The sequence below is a fragment of the Sus scrofa genome, chromosome 1 (assembly GCF_054392235.1).
Source record: "Sus scrofa isolate SSC_HxYL_T2T_F1_AM1 chromosome 1, Sscrofa_HxYL_maternal_Yorkshire_Landrace_v2.0, whole genome shotgun sequence".
NCBI lineage: Eukaryota > Metazoa > Chordata > Mammalia > Artiodactyla > Suidae > Sus > Sus scrofa.
In genome coordinates, this window is record NC_139383.1 from 136,129,774 (window position 1) to 136,156,903 (window position 27,130).

General features: G+C 42.2%; 1 protein-coding gene across 2 annotated transcripts; it reads right to left on the reverse strand.

Annotated features, from left to right (window-relative positions):
- Positions 1 to 5,129: 5,129 nt before the first annotated feature.
- Positions 5,130 to 12,006, reverse strand: B2M (beta-2-microglobulin). 2 transcript variants are annotated; one of them, NM_001444673.1, is made up of 4 exons: positions 11,794 to 12,006; positions 7,818 to 8,093; positions 7,223 to 7,250; positions 5,130 to 6,214 (listed from the first exon to the last, which is right to left on the reverse strand). In NM_001444673.1, exons 1-3 carry the CDS (start codon positions 11,858 to 11,860, stop codon positions 7,237 to 7,239), a joined length of 357 nt encoding a protein of 118 aa, NP_001431602.1. In that variant the 5' UTR covers positions 11,861 to 12,006; the 3' UTR covers positions 5,130 to 6,214; positions 7,223 to 7,236. The 2 variants fall into 2 exon arrangements, with proteins under 2 accessions (NP_001431602.1, XP_084865299.1); XM_085009173.1 differs by having other exon boundaries at positions 6,095 to 6,570; positions 11,794 to 11,889.
- Between the last annotated feature and the right edge of the window lie 15,124 nt (positions 12,007 to 27,130).

Sequence of the window (27,130 nt, forward strand, 5' to 3'; positions counted from 1 at the left end):
TCAAAGCTAAAAAATGAGTTACCAAGTCATGAAAAGACATGGAGGAACTTTAAATGTATATAACTACCTGAAAGAAGCCAATATGAGAAATCCACATACTGTGTGATTCTGGATATGACATTCAGGATAAGGAAAAACTATGGTGACAGAAAAAGATCAATGATTACCAAGGGTGGGAGGAATTAATAGGCAAAGCACAGAAGACTTTTAGGGAAGTAAAATACTCAGATACCATAATGATGGATACATGTCAATATACATAGTATATACTCATTGAACAAAACACCAAGAACAACCTTAAACTATGGACTTTGTTGATTAGGATGTGTCAGTGCAGGTTCATCAGCTGTAACAAACACCACTCTGGTGGAGGATGCTGATAATGGGCGAAGCTGTGCATGTATGGGGACGGAGGTATATGGGAAATCTCTGCATCTTCCCCTCAGTTTTGCTGTAAACCTAAAAACTGCTTTAAAAACATAAGGTTTTAATTTTTAAAGAAAAACAGTAATAGTAATACTGATAACTGGGCTCCATACTTACAGATTGTGATTTACTTGGTCTGGATGGGTGCCTGGGAAGCTGAGTTTTGTCCTGTTTTTTTAATAGACTATTTTTCAGAGTTGTTTTTTTTTGGGGGGGGTTGTTTGTTTGTTTTTGCTTTTCAGGGCCACACATGTGGCATATGGACGTTCCCAGGCTAGGGGTCGAATTGGAGCTGCAGCTGCCAGCCTATGCCACAACCACAGCAACATGGGATCCCAGCCACATCCGCAATCTACACCACAGCTTGTGGCAACACCGGCTCCTTAATCCACTGAGTAAGACCAGGGATCGAACCAACATCCTCATGGATACTAGTCAGGTTCGTTTCTGCTGAGCCATAATGGGAACTCCAAGCCGGTATTTTTAAAATAAGTTCCACAGGTGATTCAAATGTGCATCCAGGATAGAGAGTTCCCATCTAAGTTATCGATCTTCTCAGTTAAGTTCCTACAAGTCTTCCCCCAGGTACTTCCCCCAGGTAATTTATTTATCTTGCATCTTTTTAGGGCCACACCCTCGGCATATGGAGGTTCCCAGGCCAGGGGTCAAATCGGAGCTACAGCTGCTGGCCATGGCAATGCAGGATCCGAGCCATGTCTTCGACCTATACCACAGCTCACGGCAATTCCCAGGTCCTTAACCCACTAAGCAAGGCCAGGGATCGAAGCCACAACCTCATGGTTCCTAGTTGGACTCATTTCCACTGTGCCACAACTGGAACTCCCCCAACAGGTACCTTCACCACTGTTTGGAGTTTAGTCACACATGTCATAGCTCTGTACTTCTCATAATTTTACCCACTTACCTCAGGCACCATTTACCAACTGGAAGAACCACTACCCACCAAGTCTCAGCTCAAGCAAATGTCTTCCATAACACTTAAGTTTTTGTTTTTGATAATGTTTGGAAGTTAGTTAGTTGGATGAATGGATGGAGAGAGAGAGGGAGATAAAGATAGATAAATATTGGAGATAAGAAAACCCTAGTACAGAGTTAGTGGGAATGTAAATTAGTACAGCCTCTGTGGAAAACAGTGTGGAACTTCCTCAAGAAATAAAAACAGAACTACCATACAATCTACCTAAAGTTTTTGTTTCCCTGAATACATTTTCCTATCATCTAGTTCTTCAGGCATTCCTATGTATACTTTTTATCGCAATATATTTTAATTTTTCAAGTGCATGTCTGTCCCTCCACTAGGGTAATTTGAGAATAGTGTTGTTTTATCCACCTTGTCAGTACCTAGCACTAACTAACTCAAATTCATGATAAAATAAAAAAAATAAACAAGGCTAGTCATCAAGCATAAAATATGTCTTGAAATCGAAAAGTCTAGTGTTTCATTTAAGTATTGCTTGTTAAAATATGAAATACTCCAGATACTTTTGCTCCCTCTTAGAATCTGCACATTCATTATGTCTTGGCCCAGGGAACAGAATTCTGGTTAAAAGACAGAAGCTATAAAGCCTTAATTATAAGACAAGACACCATAAAACTCCTAAAAGAGAACCTAGGCAAAACACTCTGTGATGTAAATTGGACCAATGTTTTCTTAGGTCAGTCTACCAAGGCAATGGAAAATAAAAATTGGAGTTCCCATTGTGGCACAGAAACTTACTGCAGCAGATAGAATCTCTGCAGATGCTGGGAGCCACAAAGTGGCTAAGAAGAATAATCCTGTGTGAGGCCTAACTGTAAGCAAAGCTACAGCAGAGGCTGAAGAAACTGAAGCTGCAAAGCAGTTTTGAAGAATCCCCCAGCTGATCCTGTTTAGTAAAAATTTCTGAAATATGATTTCCTCTTCTAGTCTTGCGCTTCTTTTCTGTCTGACGCTTATGTGTGTTGTGAGTCATTCTTGGCTCATAATATTGGGAACTTTCTCAAATTCCTGCGCTTCCACCCAAGTATGGGCCATTATTTACTTATAAAACTAAGCCCTTGTTAAATAGGTTAAAAACAATTGAACCATGCATAAAGAACTTTCCTAAGAATGGGAAGTTTACCTTCAGAGGAGTAATAGTAAATATGCAGAACTACCATGTAGGCCTGGAGATCTTTGTTGGACTCTGGTCCGTCCCCATGGAGACAGATTAGGGGGTGGTTTGGGTGTTGCCCATGGCCCAACAATTGTGGATATTATAAGACAAGACATTTTTTTCCATAATAAACGCTACCTGTTGGGACCCAGCAGGTGGAAATTATTATTATAATTGGCAAGATTTTTTTGATATATAGATTTTATAATTAATAAAGATCTTTATAATAGATAAGGTCTATTTAAGACAGTTTATGTTCCCACAACCTGCTATTGGTTTGAGGTCAGCCTGACCTCGAAAGCAAGCCACGTGTGAATACCCCACTCCCCATCAATGGCTGTTCATGCCTGCTAGAGGAGCACAATAGGTAGCTTAGGCAAGAATATCTATCACCTTATGCAAAATCAATTGTTAAAGTAAAAATTAGATACCTATTATTCTGCTTGCTATTTACTTATTTTCTAAGAATAAAAGTACAGTTTGTATGTAATCTTCATTTAAAATCTAAAACTAAAAGAATACTTTGGAATAATAAATTAACATATATTGTTGTTTGTATAATCATGCATAAGAGTAAAATGTATAAAAGCTGATGCTCTCCTTTCAATAAACGGGTCATCTGCAGCACTTGCTGAGGGAGTTGGCTCCAATTCTTTCCGTGCCTGTTTGTAGCCCCTCCTCCTGTTCGTCATCTCCTGGCTGCTGGGGCTGGACCCCGGCATGCAGAAGTGTAGGTTCAATATCCAGCCGGTGCAATGGGTTAAAGAATCAGCATTGCCACAGCTGCAGCTAAGCTTTAATCCCTGGCCTGGGAACTTCCATATGCTGCAGGCAGGCGCAGCCATTAAAAAAAAAAAAAAAAAAAGGAAAAATAAATAAATAAATAGGACTTAAACTTATAAGATTTTGCACAGCAAAGGAAACTGTAAACAAAATGAAAAGACGACCTATGGATTGGGAGAAAATATTTGCAAATGATGCAACAGACAAGGGCTTGATTTCAAAAATATAAAAACAGCTCATATGATTCAATAACAGCAACAACAACAACAACAAAACAACCCAATTGAAAAATGGGCAGAAGACCTAAGTAGAAAGAAAGTCATACAGATGGCACGTGTATCTGCCATACTCATGGCAGAGTATGAAGACATACAGAGAAGGCCAACAGACACATGAAAAGATGCTCATCATCACAAATTATTTGAAAAATGCAAATCAAAACTACAATGAGTTGGAGTTGCTTTGTGGCTCAGTGGGTTAAGGATCTGGCATTGTGGCTGCTGCGGCTTTGGTTACAGCTTTGGTGCAAGTTTGATCCCTGGCCCAGGAACTTCTGAATGCTATGGGCATGGCCAAAAAAAACCAAACAAAGAAACAAAACAAAACAAAACAAAACAAAAAAACACAAAACCAAAAAACAAAGAACAAAACTACAGTGAGGTACAACTTCATACAGGTCAGAATGGCCATAATTATTACTGTATATAAAACAGATAATCAACAAGGACCTACTGTATAGCACAGCAAACTTTACTTAATGTTCTGTAATAACCTATGTGGGAAAAGAATCTGAAAAATAATGATGTATGTATAACTGAATCACTTTGCTGTACACTGAAACTAATACAACATTGTAAATCAACTCTACTCTAGTATTAAATAAAAATTAAATTTATATTTAATTATTTTTTGTCTTTTGGGGGCCACACTCACAGCTTATGGAGGTTCCCAGGCTAGGGGTCAAATCACAGCTGTAGTTGCTAGCCTATGCCACAGCCACAGCAACACAGGATCTGAGCTGAATCTGTGACCTACACCACAGCTCACGGCAACGCCAGATCCTTAACCCACTGAGCAGGGCCAGGGATCAAACCTACGTCCTCATGGATGCTGGTCAGGTTTGTTAACCACTAAGCCAAGACGGAACTCCTTAAAAATTAAATTTATAAAAAGCCTACAATTAATAAATATTGGAGAGGGCATGGAGAAAAGGGAGCCCTATTGAAGTGTTGGAGGAAATTGTAAATTTGTGCAGCCGCTAGGGAAAACAGTATGGAGGTTCATAAAAAAAACTAAAAATAGAGTTGCCATATGTTCCAGCATTCCCACTCCTGGGCTTATATCCAGACAAAACTGTAATTAGAAAAGATACATGCATGCTTATGTTTACAGAAGCACTATTGACAATACGAATATACAGAAACAACATAATGCCCATCGACAGAAGAATGAATGAAGAAGATTGTGTGTGCGTGCGTGCGTGTGTGTGTGTGTGTGTGTGTGTGTCTACAATGGAATACTACTCAGTCATTTAAAAAGAGTGAAATAATGGAGTTCCCTTGCGGCACAGCAGATTAAGGATCTGGCATTCTCAGTATAGTGGTTTGGGTCACTGCTGTGGCAAAGGTTCGATCCCTGGCTCAGAAAATTCCACATGCTGAGGGCAGGGCCAGAAAAAAAGAAGAATGAAATGATGCCATTTGCAGCAACATGGATAGAACTAGAGATGATGATATTAAGTGAAGTAAGAAAGAGAAAGACAAATACTATATGATATCATTTATATGTGAAATCTAAAATACAACACAAATCAACATATCTATGAAACAAAAACAGACCCAGAGATATATAGATAACAGATTTGCAGTTGTCAAGGCAGATGAGGAGAGGACTGGGAGTTTGATATTAGTAGAGGAAACTATTATATATAGTATGGATAAACAACAGGGTGCTACTGTATAACACGGAGAACTATATTCATTATCCTGTGATAAAACATTATGGAAAATAGTAAGAAAAGGAGTGCATAACTGAGTCACTTTTTTATACAGCAGAAATCAATACAATGTTATAAGTCAACAATACTTCAATAATTTTTTTCATAAAAAGACAGAAGCCAGGTCTCCCAGCAGACATATGTGTCCCCTAAGTCATTTAACTTCTTGGAGATGTAGTTCTTCATTTGTAAAATGCAGGCACTGATACACCTTCAACTGTGAACCAAACCTAACATATACATGAGGAGTTTCACTCTTGTCCGAGTGATAGTGGAAGACAATTTCCCTGTTTGAACAAAGGTGTTAGAAGGCATATGATATTTAAGTACTAAAAATCAAGTTTTACCATCAGTTTAGTTGGACAAACAAAATAAAAACAAGCACAACTATGTCTCAATCAAAAGATGTAAGAAGTAAATATGATTTTACATGACAAAATGTCAACTCTATAACATATTTCCAATAATTCTGACATTATCTTTTGAAAAATTTCCCAAAATTCTGAGAAAAATGACGAACTGGAGGTTTACTCTAAAGTTAGATTGCTGTTTTATTATCTAGTTTTATGTGCATTTGAAACTGAAGACTTTATACATGACCAAGATGTTTGATGTTAACCCTGAAATTCTTTCCTCCACATCTCTAGGCTACCGGCACCCCCTCTACATCTACCTGCTCAGACAGTTTAAACATGGAGACTACACCCAAGGTAGAATTACAAAGAAGACAACATTTGTGGTAACATCAATACGATTTCTGATTTATGTGCATAAAGTATAAAAGCTTATCAGTATTAAAAAGCAACAAATCAGAATTTGGATTCATCCAACCCAGATGCAGCATCTTCATAATCTGAAAACAAGGGGAGAAAACGTAATTAGCAAATACATTTATTTTATTTGAATTACAGATAGCACCACCAATTTATCTAACCTGTGCTGTAGGAATCACTGTGGGTCAAAGAAGTAGCTGCAAGCCACCTTCCAGACCCCTTACAGACCCCTTCCATACCCAGTTAGTTTATCCCACTGGTTCTCCCACAACCTTAGAGGAAAGAATGCTGGTATTAGAGATTAGATCCTGGCTCTACCATTTAGAAACTGTGTCTCTCTGGGAAGGGCACCCAAACTCTCTGATGTTCCTCACATTGATCGGCCAGGCCCAGGATGTAACAGGAAATCTGAACAGGTTTTCAGTGCCAAGGTTCCCTGTGGAGTAGAATTTCCCAGAAAAGCTGGATTATCCCCCTGTAAACTCCAAACGAAGACACAAAAGACGTGTCCAATGAATGCCTCCGTGCTTCATGCAGTTAGAGCTACTTGCAGGAAACATCGGCTGCAGTATCTTTATACTGAGTTACAACAGTCTGTTTCCATTTCTCTCCTGTACTGGACTGAGAGCCTCCAGAAGCAAACATAGTGCCCACACTGCTGAGAAACGGTACGTCTACAGAACCAGGTCCCTCCTGGCTTGTGGCTGAATAACAAAGCAACTGCCATGCAAAGGAAAGGACGGTTCCCTCTTGAAGGCCCAGAGATGCCCAGTGTAGAAATGGCAGAAGAAAGAGCAAACCCTTGCGAGTGCTGTGGGTAAATGCTGCCTCTGCCCTGTCACAGCAGCCCTGCGGCTCCTTCCTTTAGAGGGTCCGTGGTGCTGGCAGTGCCACACCCAGGGCCACATGCCTTCCTCACGCCACTCCACAGGAGGAGGGAATGTGACCCCATGGGATTCTTCTCTGCCTGCTGAACTGATGCCTTGATTAATGTCCTGCAGACAGTGAGTGCCAGCACCTTAGAGCTGTCTATAATAGTTCCCAGGACAGTGACATTTAAAAAGACCACTGTGAGGTTAGAAACTCACCTCTGTGATGCCGGTTAGTGGTCTCGATCTATGCAAAAGAAAATGGAGAAAGGAAAACAGTTAAAGTTTACTTTTGAAATACTGTGTACTAACAAGTGTCTGAAACTGTTATAATACAACTGGCAGGAGAGCCCCCCGTCCCTGACCATGAGCGCCTTGTTAGGACCCAACCTTGCCTGGTGGCCTAGATCCCACCCCAGCCAGACAACTGGAGGGGTCCAGGATTGGAGGGCACCAGGAGAGCAGGGCTTACAGACCAAGGCCTGTGCTTCCCTGAGACTCTCCTTGGTCCTGACTCTCCCCGAGGCTGTCAGGAAAGCCAAAGAAGCCACTAGGGAAGAACTGTTGGAAGTGCATGTGCACTTGTGCAAGTGCTGCTGCTGCTGCTGCTGCTGCTCCTTGCTCTCACTGCAGGGAGACCACTGTCTCAGGCACTGTGCCAAGCAGAGGTCTCTCAGAAGGTGCTACTAGACGGAGCTTTAATAAAGTCCCTGATAATCCCAGGATGCAGATGCTTTTAGGTCAGAGCAGCGTTCTGCTGTGGCTATGCTCAGATTCGGTTGGCAGCAGTGAAGGAAAGAACTTGAAAACTCACCCCACTTAACTATCTTGGGCTTATCGAGAGTCACGTGCTTCACGCGGCAGCTATACTGATCCACAGCGTTAGGAGTGAACTCAGTGTGGACCAGAAGGTAGAAAGACCAGTCCTTGCTGAAAGACAGGTCTGACTGCTCCGCGTTCATCTTCTCCCCGTTTTTCAGCAAATCAATTTCAATCTGGGGCGGATGGAACCCAGATACATAGCAGTTCAGGTAATTTGGCTTTCCGTTTTCCGCTGGGTGGCGTGAGTAAACCTGAACCTTCGGGGGACCTGAGGAACATCAAGGAAAGACAGATGAAACGCCAGAGGATTTCACCGGGGGCTACCTGTGTCTAAAGCCAGGTCAGGCACCAAGTGTTTAAACTTGGCCATCCATTTCTCCCAGCCCATTTCCCTTCAGGCCAAATGAGCTTCCATTTTTACACATTGCAGCATATGGAGGTTGCCAGGCTAGGGGTTGAATTGGGAGCTGTAGCTGCTGGCTTACACCACAGCCACAGCAATGCAGGATCGGAGCCCGGTCTGTGGTGTAGCTGCTGGCCTACACCACAGCTCATGGTAACACCAGATCCTTAACCCACTGAGCTTGGCCAGGGATTGAACTCCCAACCTCATGGTTACCAGTCGGATTCGTTTCCGTTGCACCACAGCAGGAACTCCACAGCCTCCGTTTTGAGGGATAAACCCTGACGTAGTGACTTGCCCACACAGTTCCCCTACACAGGCCTTTTAGGCTTTTTTTCTAGCAGATTTCTAGTAACATCTTTTTCTGTCAGTGGAGATTGTGCCAAATCGTTAAGGACCTTTCTGTGAGGCTCCCAAGAGCTTCTCATGGCTCCTCAGCAGACACTGAATTCGTGCTCACTCCAGCGTCTGCATGATTTGGTCCCACCTACTTCTCATGCTTCATTTCTCACTGCACAACCTTCCAGAGTAGCCACATCAAAAAACTCACATTATTGTGCCCTGTTTCAGCCCCGTCAGTTTTCTTCCTTATGTTTACTCCTTTCATTTTTGCCTCTTGCCTAGATCCACATCCAACAGACCTCTCGGTATGTGCCTAGTACACTGCCTGGCACACAGCAATTGTTCTGTAAGTGGCAGGTGTTGTTATTACTACCTCCTTGCTCAGGTTCCTGAGAGAGTCAACTCAAAGTAGGTTTGTACTTGGAGTTCCCGTTGTGGCGCAGTGGTTAATGAATCCGACTAGGAACCATGAGGTTGCGGGTTCGATCCCTGGCTTTTGCTCAGTGGGTTAAGGATCCGGCATTGCTGTGAGCTGTGGTGTAGGTTGCAGACACGGCTCGGACCCTGCGTTGCTGTGGCTCTGGCATAGGCCGGTGGCTACAAGTCCGATTCGACCCCTAGCCTGGGAACCTCCATATGCCGTGGGAGCAGCCCAAGAAAATGGCAAAAAAGACAAAAAAAAAAAAAAAAAAAAAAAGTAGGTTTGTACAAAACACAACCTTTTTACTATGTCCAGAGCCTATGTGACAAATCTGACTTTGTACCTGATTTCATGAGCTAGAAAACAAAGGAACAGAACCAAAAGGCCTAGAGGAGCTGGCAAACACCTTAAATGAGTGAGTTGGGATGGGTAAGAACAACAGGGAAGGGTGAGGACTGTAGCAAATGGGAGAAAACATACTCTCCATTAAGGCCAAGTGTGTGAGAATGGGATTCCCACTCTTAATCAGCATGTCAAGGTTGATTGCCATCATCTGCCAGGCTGTCAATATTGTATAATGCTGTAGAACAGTGGTTTCCAACATGGGATGCATGACTAGATCCTCCATGGGGATGTGGGAAAAAAGTACTGTCAGTTGTCTAAGTGTTTCTCTCAAAGTGGAGAGAAGTGTTACTGCTACTAAAAATACAGACTGACACTTCTACATGTCAATAACCCACCTTTAAATACAGCTACATTCAGGGTACATGGTTATAAAGGTCATCTCTTCCTCCATGTTCAGAAGGTGGGGAGGTGGGTAGTACCTGGTCAATGACCAGATGTACCTGCCTAGAGACACCCCATCATCAAAGAAAAGGTCCCTAGTCCCACCAAGAGCTAGACTGCAAATACCACGAAGCCCTGATATGTTTTCATAGTTAAAAATGAAGATAAATCAGAAATCTCTTTGCTTTTGAGCTTCTAGTAATTAGAACATAATAAATGCTAAAGTCATGAGAACACATGTTCATCCTGCCTGGAGTTCTCTCTTTGTGGTCTCTGCAAGACCATCACAATAATCTCTTCCAAGAAAGCAGCAATAGCAGAATCTGGTCAGCCACTGCTGGCTATGTGACTTTGGGAGAGCTGAGTTTCTATAGCTAAACTGAACAACTAACTTATGCCCACAGTGAAATGAAATCCACACACAGGAAACAGCACAAAATACAACCCCACAGGCATTCCCACTTAACACTTTCTTATATGTCTTCCAGAAACATTCTTGTGTATCTTCCAGGCATGGATTATTTTGGAAATTATCAAATTAAGATAGTTTTCATGTCGAGGGGGGGTTGTTTGTTTTTGTTTTGTTTTGTTTTTGCTTTTGGGGGCTGCACCTGTGGCACATGGAGGTTCCCAGGCTGGGGGTCGAACTGGAGCTACAGTTGCTGGCCTACACCACAGCCGCAGCTGCATCTGCGACCTACACCACAGCTCACGGCAACGGCGGGTCCTTAACTCACTGACTGAGGCCAGGGATTGAACCCACCACCTCATGGTTCCTAGTCGGATTCCTTTCCCCTGGTCACCATGGGAACTCCTCAGTTTGTTTGTTTGTTTGTTTGTTTGAAAGACTTACATAGTCACTACCAAATATCAATAACAGTGATGACACACATAATGTTTTATATTGTCAACAACGTATAAGTTCCTTTTTCTCTTGATCAAAACAAAACAAAACAAAACCCGACTTCACAAAGGCTTTTGTGAGTGAGAAAAATCTGAGGGTCTGATACACTGCGGAGTATGTAGAAGGTACTGGAGTTCCACAGTGTCCTGACAGACAGCCTGGGTGAGCATGTTAATTACTCCTATCTGGAGTTTTGCGGCTGATAAACCTTCTGACTGATAAACCTTCGCTTACTCAAAACTGAAAGCAGACTCAGCTCATCGCAGAAAGAACCAGGCAAGGAGCCAAAGAGGAAGTCCTCTGTGAAGAAAGGCAACAGGGGCCATGGCGCCCAGCTTGCTCCCAAGAATCTCACCCTAGAAGGATGTGGAGAGCGCCCGGATTACAGCCAAAGGGCACACAACCCCGCCAAATGCTCCGGTCTGGCTCCCCTGTCTGCCCTTTGTCCCCGGTGTAATTAAGTTACTTCAAAACTCTTCGTGCCTCCCTTTCCTCATCTGTGACGTGCTGATGATAAGACATCTTGTTCGCCTCGAGGACGCATTTCACGATTAAATGGCAAACATATTTGGGGAAAGTACAGAAGGGCAGCTGAACCTGGCGGGTGCCTGGTCGAAGCTCAAGACCCTCAGGCTCCCAGCCGATTGACAGACCTGGACTTGGGGGCGACTCCACCCATTCGCCCGCCCCACCCCTGCGCTTTGGGACCCGCTAGCGGGTCCTCTGCTCCAGGTGCGCCTAGGGAGCCTGAAGTCCCTCCGAGCAGCGGAAGAGAACCCCTCCCCCACCTCGGTCGATCTGAAGCTTACCCGCACCCCGAGAGTCTACCGCTTCCCACCAGGCACCGGCGTGTCAGAGGTTCCCTCCGCCGAGCCCACACAAGCTGGACTCGCACCCGGTCCCCACACCTAGCCCACCCCACCGACTCCACAGCGAGGAAGCCCGGGGCTTGTCCACCGAGCCGGGAAGGGAAACTTGGCGAGCGGGACCTGACCCCCCCAGCGTTCGTGCCCAGAGTGCCCCCAGAGTTAGCGCCCGGAGTGCCCGATGGCTTGAGCGGGAGAGGCAGGGCTGGTAGAAGAGGGAAGAGGGAGGGGAGGAGGAGGACTCACGCGCGACCGCATCCAGGCCAGACAGTGAGAGCAGCCCGAGCAGGACCAAGGCCACGAGGGGAGCCATCGCTACTGGAGCGGTGCTGGCGGTGGAATGAGAGCTCGGCTCCCTGCCCGCATTTATAGCCCACGTCCAGGCTGCCAATCAGAACCCTGCCCGCCAGGCCCGTCACCCGTCTCTTAGCGAGCGCTGCCCGAGCAGGTTAGAATGAGGGACCAACCCGTTTTCAGTTTCATTTTCTAAGTCTTATGATGCGTAGGAAGGCAAAGGTTGGACTGGGTGGATTCACTCTCTGTACATCTTCGCCCTCCGATCTGGGCGGTGCACCCAAGCCTGGAGCGTGGGCCTTCTGCCCTAGCAAAGCAGTTTGCACCAACGTTCGCTTTTCAGATCAGCGCTAGAAATGCCGGGGGACTTTCATACCAAGCCCCAGGCATTTATGAACCCAGAAACTGTAGTTTTTAATCACGAAAACAGAAAACCAAAGCAGTTAAGGCTAAGGACAGAATGGAACCGGGCAGAATCAGAACATGGGTTCACAATTACAGCCTAGAAATAAGCTCTGGGGCTTTTGTACTCGTTGGACAAGAAGAAGAGTCCAGGCACCTCGAGGCCTCCTGAGGCCAGCTCAGAGAGCCAGCAGAAGTGAAGAAGGACCTTCTGGCTTCCTGAATCCCTCCAGGAAAGTTTCTTTTTGGAAAGCCCTGTGCCAACAAAGTCTTGCTTGTATCTTGTCTCTGTTGTTTAGGTAATCTTCTTTACTGTATTTTCTTTGTCTTGTTGATTTGGGGGAATTGACCATTGACAGTAAAAAATAAAAAGTCACTGCTTACAGCAGTAGAGCTTATAGACCTCTTGAATGACATCATTCCCATCCCGACACCACACAAGACTCGTGCTTAGCATAGAGTAGGTATTTGTGAAATGAGTGAATCAAATGAAGGAAGGAAGGAAAATTGGATCAAATATGTGAATAATCTCTAGGAGGCTTTGGGGTCTTTTTGTTTTGTTTTTCTTTTTAGGGCCGAATCTTGTGCATATGGAAATTCCCAGGCTAGGGGTAGAATGGGAGCTGCAGCTGCTGGCCTACACCTCAGCCACAGCCAGGCCAGATCCAAGCTACAACTGTGACCTAATCCCTAGTTTGTAGCAATGCCAGATCCTTAATCTACTGAATGAGGCCAGGGATCCAACCAACATCTTCATGGACACTAGTCGGGTTTTTAACCCACTGAGCTGCAACAGAACTCCTAAGGTTTGTTTTTATGTATAGGGAAACAAAGGCTAAGTACTAGATTTCAAACTGGTCTGATTCCATTGTCATTCATGCCTCAGACACTTAGAGGATAGAGGCCTGGGCAATTTTAGTGAGAATTTGGCTTGCTTCTACATTTAGGTCTAACCCAAAAAGTTAGACTTATAGACTAAGACTGTCAGTGCTAAGAGAGAGACTCCTTAAGAAAACCTGCCCTCCAGAGAGAGGTAGAATAAAAAGATGCTGCCATCCCAAGGTGACTAAGTCCAAGGGTCTTTCCTGGGGGAACAGAAGAGGAAGTGACCCTGGGGGTGGGGAGGAGCAGCAACCTGGGAAATCCCCTGGTTTGCAGCTGAAGGGAGTTGGGTCCTGCTTCCCCAAAGAGCCCAGCAAATGTCACCCTCATTTCTTTTACATATTTTTAGACCTTCTCATAATCTTTATTGTGGAGGTTGTGTGGACACCAGAGAAAGTGGGATCCTCTCCGAAGCCCTGGTGAAGGGAAATAATGCACAGGGAGAGCCTCAGGGAGTCCTAGCCCACAGAGAATGTTGTGCAATGATTAACAGATGTACCAGGATTATTGATGCTATTTACCTAGTTTTTCTACGGGCTCTACCTAGAACTCTTTTGAAATACAAGGGTAGTTGTTAGGCACATAGTCATGCGTAAAGACAGTCCTGCCCCTCTCATGTGTTTGTTTGTCGTTAACTCATTTAAGGCTCTTAAGGCCTGGATAGTTGGTGTTGAATTGTTTTCTAGTGCCCTGGGAGTATGGGAAGAGATGAAGCTGGAGGTTATCTCCCAGTATTGGGATGAGCAGCTGGAAACCAATTTGACAGTGGGTTTCGGTTTTGTTTTGTTTTGTTCTGTTTGTAATTTTTACTGAGGTACGGTTGATTAGTTTGACAGTTTTTTATTTATTATTATTATTGTTTTATTTTATATTATTTATTTTTTCCACTGTACAGCATGGGGACCAAGTTACACTTACATGTATACATTTTTTTTCCTCCCTTTGTTCTGTTGTGATATAAGTATCTAGACATAGTTCTCAATGCTACACAGCAGGGTCTCATTGTAAATCCATTCCAAGAGCAATAGTTTGCATCTGATAACCCCACGCTCCTGATCTCTCCCACCCCCTCCCTCTTCCCCTGGGCAGCCACAAGTCTATTCTCCAAGTCTATGATTTTCTTTTCTGTGGAAATGTTCATTTGTGCTGTATATTAGCCTCCAGTTATAAATGATATCATGTGGTATTTGTCTTTGTCTTTCTGGCTCATTTCACTCAGTATGAGAGTCTCTAGTTCCATCCATGTTGCTGCAATGGCATTATGTCATTCTTGTTATGGCTGAGTAGTATTCCATTGTGTTTATATACCACATCTTCCCAATCCAATCATCTGTCCATGGACATTTGGGTTGTTTCCATGTTCTGGCTATTGTGAATAGTGCTGCAATGAACATGAGGGTGCATGTGTCTTTTTTAAGGAAACTTTTGTCCAGATATATGCCCAAGAGTGGGATTGTGGAGTCATATGGTAGTTCTATGTATAGATTTCTAAGGTATCTCCAAACTGTTTTCTATAGTGGCTGTACCAGCTTATATTCCCACCAACAGTGGATGAGGGTTCCCTTTACTCCACACCCAGCATTTGTTATTTGTGGACTTATTAATGATGGCCATTCTGACTGGTGTGAGGTGGTATCTCACAAAAAAGAAAAAAAGTTTAACATATTTGGCCCCTTGATACAACCACTCCATCCTAGGTATTACCCAAGAGAAAATGAAAGTGTGTATCTGTACAAAGACTGGTTCACAAAGTTCAAAGTAGCTTTATTGGAAATAGATAAGCAGCAAGGACTTGCTTACTACACAGCACAGGGAACTCTACTCAGTATTCTGTAATAACCTATATGGGAAAAGAAATATGAGAAAGAATTGATATATACATATATATAAATAACTGAACCACACCAGAAACTAAGAAAACTTTGTAAATAAACTATACTCAATTAATTTTTTTTTAATTTTTAGAAAACTTAAAGAAGTTTTTTAAAAGGCAGCTTCATTGGTAATAACCAGAAACTAGAAACAATCAAAACTTCCATCAGGCAATTGGATAAATACATACTGGTAGCTATCTATTCAATGGAATACTATCAGCAATAAACAAGGAATGAACTATTGATACACACAGTAACATGGATGAAATACTCAGACTGAAAAAAGGAGCAAGGCAAAAGAGAGTACATGCTGTGTGGTTCTTTTTATTTAAACCTCTAGATAATGCAGATGAATCTATGTAACAGAACCAGATGGTTGGTTTCCAGGGGATGGAAGGAGCATCAGAAGCATAAGAAAACTTTGGGGTGATGGATATGTCCATTATCTTGAGTATGATGATGGTTTCTCAGGTGTGTACGTGTAGTAGAACTTATTAAATTGTAGACTTTATGTCAATTTTACCTCAATAAGTCCCCATTGAAAAGACCAACCGAAAGCACAGATGCCTGTATCATTGTTAGGCATTGTAGGCAGCCACCTGTATGGCCCTTTTTGGCAGTGTGGCCTTGTGGGGGTAGTCTGCAGCCTAAGCCCTGCTGGCCCCTTGGCTCCCCTTGTTGGTGGAGAAATTGGGTTCTCCTCTTCTTTTTTACTGCCCTTCCTGTCTCCTGGCATGCATAAGTTCCTGGCCAGGGATCAATCCCATGCCACAATAGAGGCCCTAACCAAAGCTGTGACAATGCATAATCCTTAACCCACTGAGCCACCAGGGAACTCTTGGGTTCACCTCTTGATCAATGTGGAACCAAAGGACACAACCAAGCCAAAGATCAGGAAAAGGAAGAATTTATTACTTGCAAGTTAAGTGAACACCAGGTATCTTTCCCAAAGCAGTGTCTCCTAGAACAGCAAAATTGTGGGAGCTTTAAGCTAAGGGTACATGCATATTCCTGAAGGTACTGGGAAGGGGGAGAGTCTAAGCTTTAGTTGAGTGAAGTCACAAGGGTCTGAAAAGTCAACATCATCATACGTTAAGTTATAATTGACCTGGTGATTGAATGCTTCAGGCTCATCTTTACCATTGAAACAGAACTGGAAGTCTTTATAATTGATATATTATTTTTACTACTTTTATACTTCTCTAGCTTGATAACAGCCATGAGTTCCTGCATTCTTTTATTCCTTTAAGGTCATTAATTACTGGGACCCGTTCAAGAACAAGCGCTGTGGCCAGGCTCAGATCACCAAATGGCTTCAGCCTAAAATGGCTTCTCTTATGTCAAGAAGGCCATGCCTGGTTCTTTCTCCCAGGACCCCCTCTCCTCTCTGATTACACCCTTCAGGCATGGAGGTAACAGGAGAGGAATGACAGAGGCAGCAATGCCTTAGAGATAGCCTGGTTCCTTCTCAGAACCTTTGCTCCTTTTTTTTGTGTCCCTATATTTGCTTCCTGGTTCTGGGGTGGGTAGAGACTATGCCCTGATCCTCTGCAGCCCCAAGGAACCTGGAATGGGTCCCGGCTTGGTCAATGAGTCTTTTATTCATTCAATATAGATTGATTAATTGACACTGTGCTGTGTACCATGCCCATTTTCTTCAGTTCAACCTGTTGAAGATGTCAGCTGAGGTGGAGTCATCTCTAATTAGAATAATTCTGATACTTTTTTCTCATCCCTGAAACTGACAGCTATTTCCTTCACATTTGGCCTCTTTCTTTTCTTCAAGAACAGAGTTTAGTTTATCCATCTGTTTTTTCATTTATTCAGTGAACAAATAGTTATTACATGCTTACTGTTACCAAGGAACAGTGCCTAAGAAGTTTGCTTCCTACTCAAAGTATATATGGTCTTTTTGTTGTTGTTGAAATCACTGTTCACTCTATAGCCTGTTCACTGAAAAGATGTCTTTTCATGTGGAAATATAGTTCATGTGCTAATGATGTTACTGGTTTCACAGTATTCTGCCTTTTAAGTATATCTTAGTTTGTTTAATCTTTTCCATAGTTAGCATTTAGATTTTTTCCCGATTTTTCACTCTGAACCAGTATAAAATGTTTATGAAAAATCATTAATCTAATTATAAAGATAGAAATATAAAATGTGTCCATCTTTGGGGTTCCTGTCATGGCTCAGTGGTTAACGAATCCAACTAAGAACCATGAGGTTGTGGGTTCCATCCCTGGCCTTGCTCAGTGGGTTAAGGATCTGGCATTGCCATGAGCTGTGGTATAGGTTGCAGACACAGCTTAGATCCCACATTGCTGTGGCTCTGGCGTAGGCTTGGCAGCTACAGCTCCGATTAGACCCTTATCCCGGGAACCTCCATATGCCTCGAGTGTGGCCCTAGAAAAGGCAAAAAGACATTAAAAAAAAAAAAAAAAGTGTCCGTCTTTTTCTCCAATAAGGACATAATGAAGTGGTACAACATTGGAAAGTAACTATATTTTAATAGAAAAGAACTTTTTTTAGTTTTAAAAAAGAGCATAATGGCACTGAGTCCAGTTTTTTAAGATATAAATCTTAATACTTTTTGATAAAAAACTGTTTTCTACTAAAGGCAAAACTTTATCAACATAGTAGCCTCATCTCACTCCATTGCATTATTTTCAGAATTAGGACTCTTATTTAAATATGACTTCATTTTATTATTTAATTTGAAGCTGTAGCATCATTAGTCCCTCAGTTGCACTACTCACATTTTCAAGTGCTCAGTGGCCACTTGTGGCTACTGAACAGTGCATAGAACACTTGCATCATCATAGAAGGTTTTGTTGGACAGAGTTATTCTATAATATGCCACTTTGGAGTCTTCAAAGTCTGTAAATACAAATAATCACTTTTTTAAAGTCATTGAAAGCATTCATATTAGTTAGCAAAATGTATTTTGTCAATTGTGAAGACCATCTTCTATAAATAATAGACATATTTGGTTGTTGGGACTTATCCTTGATTATGACAATTCCTTTAAACATGTCATTGTCTTGGTTTAGGATGAAGAAATAAAAGCAGCCACTATTCCTTACTCCTTGCCCCCTTTTCACCACCCACTTCTATATTCTTGGTTTGCAGTGAAAGAGGCTGTGGGGAAGGAGGTGAGGAAGGGAAAGGGGCAGAAAATCCTAGAGCAGTTTATATTCTCTTAGGTTGTATATAGAATTAATGTTATTAGGTGAACTAAAGAGTTGTTCTCTACTAATTCTGCGCATCTACCCTCACCACTGTGGATAGAAGAATATAATAAATAGTCTAAACTTTTTCCTTAGGTTTATATAGGAGGATTCTCCTAACAGTGGGAAACCACAGCAAGCCCAGACTGCTTGCTTTAGTGAAAATTATACTGTTCATCTCTGGATTTAATTTGAAAGATGGAAGGTGTAATGCAACTGTTTTGTATAGTTATAGAGAGGAGACATTGCAAAAGCCCATGAAGATCAAAATATCATAAATATTTGCAGGTGGTCTTTTAGCATGTTTGAATCTATGAATTACTATGTAATTTTATGTATTTTAGGGAAAGTAATCAGGGAGGGATATGAGCCTTGTCCAATATAGACCATATTTTGAAGACAGTACTGAAATAAAATATCTCTTTAATAGTTTTTTGTAATAAGTACATGTTGAATGATATTTGGGAATGGGAAGGTAAGTGATATATATTACAACTAGCTTCAGGAGTTCCCGTCGTGGCTCAGTGGAAATGAATCTGACTAGCATCCATGAGTCTGATCCCTGGCCTTGCTCAGTGGGTTAAGTATCTGGCGTTGCCATGAGCTGCGGTGTAGGTCGCAGACGCAGCTTGGATCCCAAGTTGCTGTGGCTCTGGCATAGGCCAGCAGCTGTAGCTTGATTAGACCCCTAGCCTGGGAACCTCCATATGCCACAGATGCTACGCTAGAAAGACGAAAACAAACAAACAAACAAACAAAAAACTAGTTTCACCTGTTTCTTTTCTCGGTGCAGCTACTGGAAAATTTAAAGTGATAAGTGTGGCAAACATTGGTGGCTAACATTGTATTTCTATTGGACAATATGCTGACCTAAACTGGCTACAGAGCTATTTACTGTGTCTCATCCTGAGAGCTCAAGGCAGCAGAAATCAAAGCACTCAGGCTTTTTTTTTTTTTTTTTCTTTTCTAGGGCCACACCCTCGGGGTCCGAGCTGCGTCTGCAATCTAAACCATAGCTCATGGCAGTGCCGGATCCTTAACCCACTGACTAAGGCCAGGGATCAAACCCGCAACCTCATGATTCCTAGTCAGATTCATTAACCACTGAACCACAATGGGAACTCCCAAGCTTCTGTTTTTTAAGTCAGAAGTATCTTCACCACCCTTGATTATAAAATTCCTTCTTTTTCTTTGAAAGACATCTGAAGGAGTTCCCTTGTGGCATAGCAGGTTAAGTATCCGGCATTAACTGCAGCAGCTTCAGTAGCTGCTGTGGCAGGGGTTTGATCCCTAGCCCAGGAACTTCCAGATGCCATGGGTGTGGCCTAAAAAAAAGTCTTAATTGTTCTTGTGAGGTCCCATGTGTAAGTAGGCTTTTTTTGATCTTCTGGTGTGCTGTCAGAAGGCATAGCGACATCATGGTCATCTTTATCTATTCCCTTAGCTACCTTCCAACGACTACCTGCTAAGGAGTGTTTGAACAATAACTGCCTAGAGTTGGGTTAAGTACTGTTTCCCTTTTGTTTTACGTGTTATGTTAACAGAATCAAACTTACGAGTTGTAAAATTGTGACCAATGAATTTGAAACAGTATCATTTTGTTTTATAGGTATATCCTTATTATCATAGACATGTCTGTCATTTCACAGTGACAGCATATTGTTGTTCACCAACAAATGTACCTTCCTACACATTATGTTTCCTGAAAGAGATGCTTAGAATAGGGTACTCTACTGTTTCACATTTCTCTTGCCTGTGCAGGCAGTGGACAGGATTATTGACACATAGCTCTGCAGAGGAATTCTCGTTTTGAGTGGTTTAGGTTGGATCTGTACCTTTGTTGATAAAGATGTTGATGGTGAGGGAGAGGAGAATACCTAGAAAGATAAGCATTTTTAAGCTTTTAGTTTTAGGGACTGGGATATAGGGAGAATGGTCAGTTCTGTAGTAAAACTTCCAGAGGAAAAAATACTCATGAACTTAAAATACTCAGCTGCTTTCCAGGATATATGTATTTACCCTGCATGGAGTTGTTTCTTAGTGGCTTAATGTCCTGGATGCCTAGATCACCTCTTAAAGAACTTTGACAAGATACATTAATCTCACTTTCTCCAGTTGAATATTTCCTGAAATGTTTCCTTTGGAAAGTCCACATTTCTGGCTCTCGAAACATACTAGCAAAAATTGAGTGCTTTTTTGTGTAGCCTTTTTTTTTTTTGCTTTTTATGTGCACTTGTGGCATGTGGAAGTTCCCAGGCTAGGAGTTGAATGGGAGCTACAGCTTCTGGCCTACACCACAGCCACAGCAACACTGGATCTGAGCCGCATCTGCAACCTATACCACGACTCACTGCAACACCGGATCCTTGACCCACTGAGCAAGACCAGGGATCCAACTCACATCCTCATGGATACTAGTCAGGTTTGTTACTGCTGAGCTACAAAGGAACTCCGTACTTCTGTTTTCTAATGTTTGAGAGGAATATGTATATATGTGAGTGTACACACACACAGAACAGCCTATTTATTGCAACTTGCTTATCTTAAAATAGGCTAATCTGTGACTTTCAGTATTTAGGGCCATTTCAAACCATTAGGATTTTTGGTCATAACTTCATATGAATGAAATAAACAAATATCTGAGTACAAATTGGAAATGTACTTTGATGGGCTAATTGCTCATTGTTTGGTTCACAAAAAAGGGTTAATTTCCTCTTCACTTATCAGCCAGAACTTCTTCCTACTGTGATATTTTTCATTTGTTTCAAATGGCCTTTTAACACTTTTTTCTTTTTTAAAAAATCTTTTCTCTATGTCTGAGTCTATTTCTGTTTTATAGTTATGTTCATTTGTGCCATATTTTAGATTCCATATGTAAGTGATATTGTATGGTATTTGTCCTTCTCTTTCTGACTTATTTCACGTAGTATGAGAATCTCCAGTGGCCAAAGGGGAGAAGCGAAGAAGTGGGATGGATGGGGAGTCTGGGGTTGGTAAATGAAAACTATTACGTTTAGAATGGATAAGCAATGAGGTCTTACTATATAGCACAAGGAACTATACTCATTCTCTTGGGATAGACCATGATGGAAGATAATGAGAAAAAGAATGTGTATACACACACACACACACACGCACACATACACACATGAATATGACTGGGTCACTATGCTGTACAGCAGAAATTGACTCAACACTGTAAATCAGCTATACCCTAATAAAAAATAAGTTTGATTTTAAAAAATCGTTGAGCAGGGATGATGAGCACATTTTAAGACTGTGTGCTTATTTATCTGTAGGTCATTTTCACCAACTAAAATATGTCCTTATGTGTAGAGTTGACTCCTAATCTTCTTCCTTGGAAAACAGTTTGACAGGTGAGGAGGGAGGAAAGCCACCTCAGCTGCTCTGGTGAGTGTAGGGTTCTTTTCCTCTGCATGTTTTGGCTGCATCCCAGGAGAACACTGAAGAGAGCACCAGACACTTCCTCAGGACAAATTTCACTGAAGTCAGCCCCTGTAACATCAGCCAGTGAAGACTACTGTTCTGTTCCCTGGAGTCAATTTAGGGATCTGTCCTGTCCAACTAAATGAGTGATCGCTATCCATTACCTGTTTACATCGGTGCACTTTAATTGTGTGACTTCTCCAGGAAGTTGACTGGGTGTTTCTTTTCTAAGAGTGCTCTGAAATATGAAAGTGTTTGTACCGTTCCGGCCTCCTGACACTAGTTCTTTCCCACCCCCACCGAACGTCAGTCCTCTCTTTTCGTTTATCAAGTCCTGTCCATGCTCTGAGTTCCACCTCTCTCGTAAAGTTATTCCTTATTAAAATTTCTTCCGTTTGTACATTTCTGCTCATTTTATGATTCTCCCCTTCAGACTTCTCGAGCACCTCTGCTTTGAACTACAGTTTGGCACTTCATTGGGTGTTCTTGTTTCTCTGATTGTGTGTGTGTGTGTGTGTGTATGTTTCCTATGGAGTTTGTAAGCTCCCTGTAAGTTCCTCATGGTTTGTTCATTCAGTTCACTGTCAGTGACTTTTCCGTCTAGTTTACCTTAGCTGTCCTTTCCCATAGTTATACCCTGGGCTTTGTCATTATGTGAAACTGCTCCTGCCATGAATCACTGTTCTGCACACCCCAATCTGGCCACAGTTGCTCCAGCTTTAGAGCTTGCTTACCCAAGTACCCCCACTTCTGTCATCTGGTGTCATTGGAATCCCAGTCCTTTGAGTTCACAAGTGAAGACAGGAGGGGGTCCTGTTTTCATGTCCCTCCCTTGGCAGCATAGATTCTGTGACCCGTCATTTCAGTCACTTTCTTGCATGTGCCCTAAACTCTTGCTCCTGCCCTGTGGTAGCACTTGGTCTGACAAATCCTTTTCTTTTATTCTGCCTTCTCATTCCCTGCACCCAAGCAACTGCACATCTGTGAGAGAACCAGAAAGGAAAATGGGGACCACTCTAAGTTCACACTCGCTACCTTCTGCGGTCTCTCATGTTGCCTGGAAATTTTACAATGACTTTTCATGAGTCCATTCTTTACAACAGTGGTATTAAACCTCCACTTTCCTCGAACCTCTGTTCATCTCTTTCCTTTCAGTTTACCTCCTACTTTATGAAAGAAGTGGAACCCATCTAAAGGGAGCCCTTTCAGTTTCTCACAGGAAATTGCAAATCCCCCCCACACCCTGTCCTGCACTCATCTTCTCCATCTTCCGTCCTCTTACAATGAAAGGGTTCCCTCCTCCCATGAAGGTCCATCCCTCTGTGTGTGCTCTGGATCCCATTCCTCCCCTCATCCTCAGGGACTGGTTTCTGTTTCCTCTCTTATCTACATCTCCAGCCTCTTTTGAGTATTAGGTCCACGTCCAGTTAATCACCAGGTCCTAGCCGTTCTGTCTCCCGAGTCTTTCTGGAATCTGTCCACTTGTCTTAACTCCTCTGCCATCACTGGTCCGTGCTGCTGTCCTCGCTTACTTGAACTAGCCTAACAGCCTTGTAATTACTCTCCTCATAGCTGTTCTCCCCCCGTCAAATCCATCCTCTGTGGAGTAGGCAGAGGGGTGATGTTAAAATGCATATCTTATTAGAGGACAGCCAGGTCTGAACATCGGGGGACAGGGTGTCTTTTCTCACTGTCACCTGGCCATCTCTAACTTCTTTTCGTCATCTCCTTGACAAATGTATGTCAATCTGTTCCCTTCAAATTGCTGAAAGGGTCAAAAGTTTATCATTTAAGTGCTCAGGGGGTTTACGTGCATCCCATTCTCCCCACAGCTGCTCTTCTGTGTCTGATCATATGGCTTCTTTGCTTAAAACCCTTCTTTAGCTTCTTTCTCTCCCAAGATCCAAGCTAAAAGTCTTGAAGCCTAGCCCCATCTGTCCCCTGCCAAGGTCATCCCTCACCATGTTGCTTCTCATTGACTATCTTTTGCCACCATAGCCTTCTTTATGCTTCTGAAATGTGACAGCCATCTCTTCATCTACACCTGCACTCATACTTTGTCTTCCTAATTCTTATGCATTCCCGTGGTCTCAGCCTCAGTCTTATTTGTGGGGGTGGTATAGTGAGAAAGTAAAAACTTTGCATTTTGGACACATTGACCCTGTTCAAATCTCTGAGCTTTAGTTTCCGTATCTACAAATGGGTGTAGATTTACCTCATAGGATGGTTGAAAAGTTCAATGAGATATTTTTATGTAATGTTTTTAGTGTAACAACAAATGCTCTTTTTATAAAGCTAATTTCCCTTAAAATTCAATTTCTTTTTAATTGGGATATAATTGACATATAACATATTAGTCTCAGATGAATATATAATGATTCAATATATGTGCATATTCCAAAATGGTTATCACAATAAATCTAGTAAACATCCATCACCACACACAGTTACAAGTGGGTGAAGTTCTGGGGTTGATTTTATCAGTCTGTCCTAAGCAATGGGGATAAGGAGTCCATGTCAGGGAAACTTAATGTCTTTATACTCCTCCTCTCTGTGACACCTCTCCACCTTGCATTTTTAACAGGAGCAATAGTAACACAAATTTGGGTTTGATCATCATTTATTGCTGTGCTTATTGTTTTTAAAACATAAACAAGACCCACGACACCTACTAGAGTGAAAGAACTCTAGAAGACATTCCTATTCAAGGCCCTAAGGGGATAAATGAAGACGATCATATTAATTATGACTACAACATGAAACTGGCCAAGATTTCCTTCCAAGTTGTTAGGTACAGAAAACTTCTTTTTGTTTTTTCTATTCAGGGCCGCACTGGTATATATGGAAGTTGCCCGGCTAGGGGTCAAATCAGAGCTGCAGCTGCTGGATTACACCACAGCTGTAGCCACACAGGATCTGAGCCACATCTGCAAGTTACACCATAGCTCTCTGCAACACAGGATCTTAAACCCACCGAGCAAGGCCAGAGATTGAACCCACATCCTCATGGATACTAGTCAGGTTCTTAACCTACTGAGCCACAATCGGAGCTCCCAGAAACCTCCTTTTTGCATTTACTTTATTATTTCCATTTTTTGTCTTGCTGACACCCTACCTTTTCACTCAAAATCTTTACAGAGATAGACACTTTTATACTCTTAAGTACATCTTTGCTTGGTTCCTGCTTTACTTAGTGCCTTTCACTGTCATAGAGTTCTGCCCTAACTTCCAGGTCTTAGAAAGCCCAGCTGTCATCGTTGCATTAAATAATAAAGAGCTACAAACTAGAGGATTCCTATTGTGCTCCATGGCTAGCATACTTCACATTTGGAGTTCCTTGAATCTGGTAGCCACAGTGACAGTGAGCCAAGCTGGACACTCACCTACAGAATATCTTGTATCAGATTGAAATCCATTGCTGAGAGGTGCTCTCATTTATTTTCTGCTGCCTGAGTGGTGGTAGTACCTACTTGCTCCTGTAAGAGTAGTCAGTGATGAAGACAATTTGGTGTTACTCTCCATAAATTTGTCTCATATGTTTGATTTTTATTTTTTTATTTTTAAATTATTATTGTTATTATTTGTCTTTTTGCCATTTCTTGGGCCCCTCCTGCGGCATATGGAGGTTCCCAGGCTAGGGGTCGAATCGGAGCTATAGCCCCCTGCCTACGCTAGAGCCACAGCAACATGGGATCTGCAACCTACACCACAGCTCACGGCAATGCTGGATCCTTAACCCACTGAGCAAGGCCAGGGATGGAACCCACAACCTCATGGTTCCTAGTCGGATTCAATAACCACTGAGCCACGACAGGACTCCATCATATGTTTGATTTTTAATTAAGGTTATTTGTGCTCAGCTAAATGCTAGAATACTGAGTCAGAAAGAGTTTAAGAGTAAAAAAGGTTGGGTTTAACCCAGGGGGTCTTTCACAGGACTTTAGCCTGTACAGGCAGTTGCAAACTGACAGCTTATGGGTCATGTATGAGTTTGGATTTATATTGCATGGCCAGCACCTCCTAGGACTTTTTAAAGAGATTTTATGTCTCATAAGCATGTAAAATTACAAGATTTCATACAAAATCTGGATTTCCAGTTGTTACTGAAAAATTAGAAGATCTGGCACCCTGGGGCTTCATTCCTTCATAGTAATTTATGGATTGGAGCTGGATTTCAGTGCTCTTAGATGGGCCACTTTTTCTCAGGTTAAGATTTCTTGTACTTCTCTTTCCACCTGCTTAGCCCCTGTAGGCATTTGGGTTTGGTATGTTAGGTATACCTTCTTCATTCAGCATATGTGTCATAACCTCCTGCAAAAAGGTACTGAGTGTTCTTTTTTTATTTTTAATTTTTAAAAAAATTTTTTATTTTAATTTTGTTTTGTTTTTTTTCTTTTTAAGGCCATACCTGTGGCATAGGGAGGTTCCAAGTCTAGAGGTTCCACAGCCACAGCAACATGGGATCCAAGCCACATCTGCAACCTACACCATAGCTCACAGCAACGCAAGATCTTTAACCTCCTGAGCGAGGTCAGGGATTGAACCTGCATCCCCATGGATGCTAGTCAGATTCATTTCTGCTGAGCCACAATGGGAAGTTCCTAAACATTTTAATTAAAGTATAAGTTAATTTACAGTGTGCCAATTTCTGCTGTATAGCAAAGTGACCCAGTCATACATACATACACACACACTCCCCTTCTTAAATTATCTTCCAATATGGTCTATTCCAAGAGATTGTACATAGTTCCCTGTGCTATACTGTGGGACCTCATTGTCTATCCATTCTAAAATGTAATAGTTTGCATCTACTAACCCCAAACTCTCAGTCCATCCCACTATCTCTCCCTCCTTCTTTGCAACCACAAGTCTGTTCTCTATGTCTGTGAGTCTGTTACTGTTTTGTAGATAGGTTCATTTGTGGCATATTTTAGATTCCGTATATAAGGGATATCATATGGTATTTGTCTTTATTTTTCTGACTTACATCACTTAGTATGATAATCTACAGTTGTATCCATGTTGCAGCAAGTGGCCTTATTTCATTCTTTTTTATGGCTGAGTAGTATTCCACTGTGTACAGATACCACATCTTTTTAATCCATTCATCTATTGACGGACATTTAAGTTGTTTCCTTGTCTTGGCTATTGTGAATAGTGCTACTATGAACATAAGTGTGTATGTATCTTTTTGAATTATAGTTTTGTCCCGATGTATGTCAAGGAGGGGGATTGCTGGATCATATGGTAGTTCTCTATGTAGTTTTCTGAGATACCGCCATACTATTTTCCATAGTGGTTATATCAATTTGCATTCCCACCAACAGTATAGGAGGATTCCCTTCTCTCCATACCCTCTCCAGCATTTGTTATTTGTAGATGTAATAGTGATAGCCATTCTGACCAGTGCGTGGGAACTCACTGTAGTTTTTATTTGCATTTCTGTAATAATTAGTG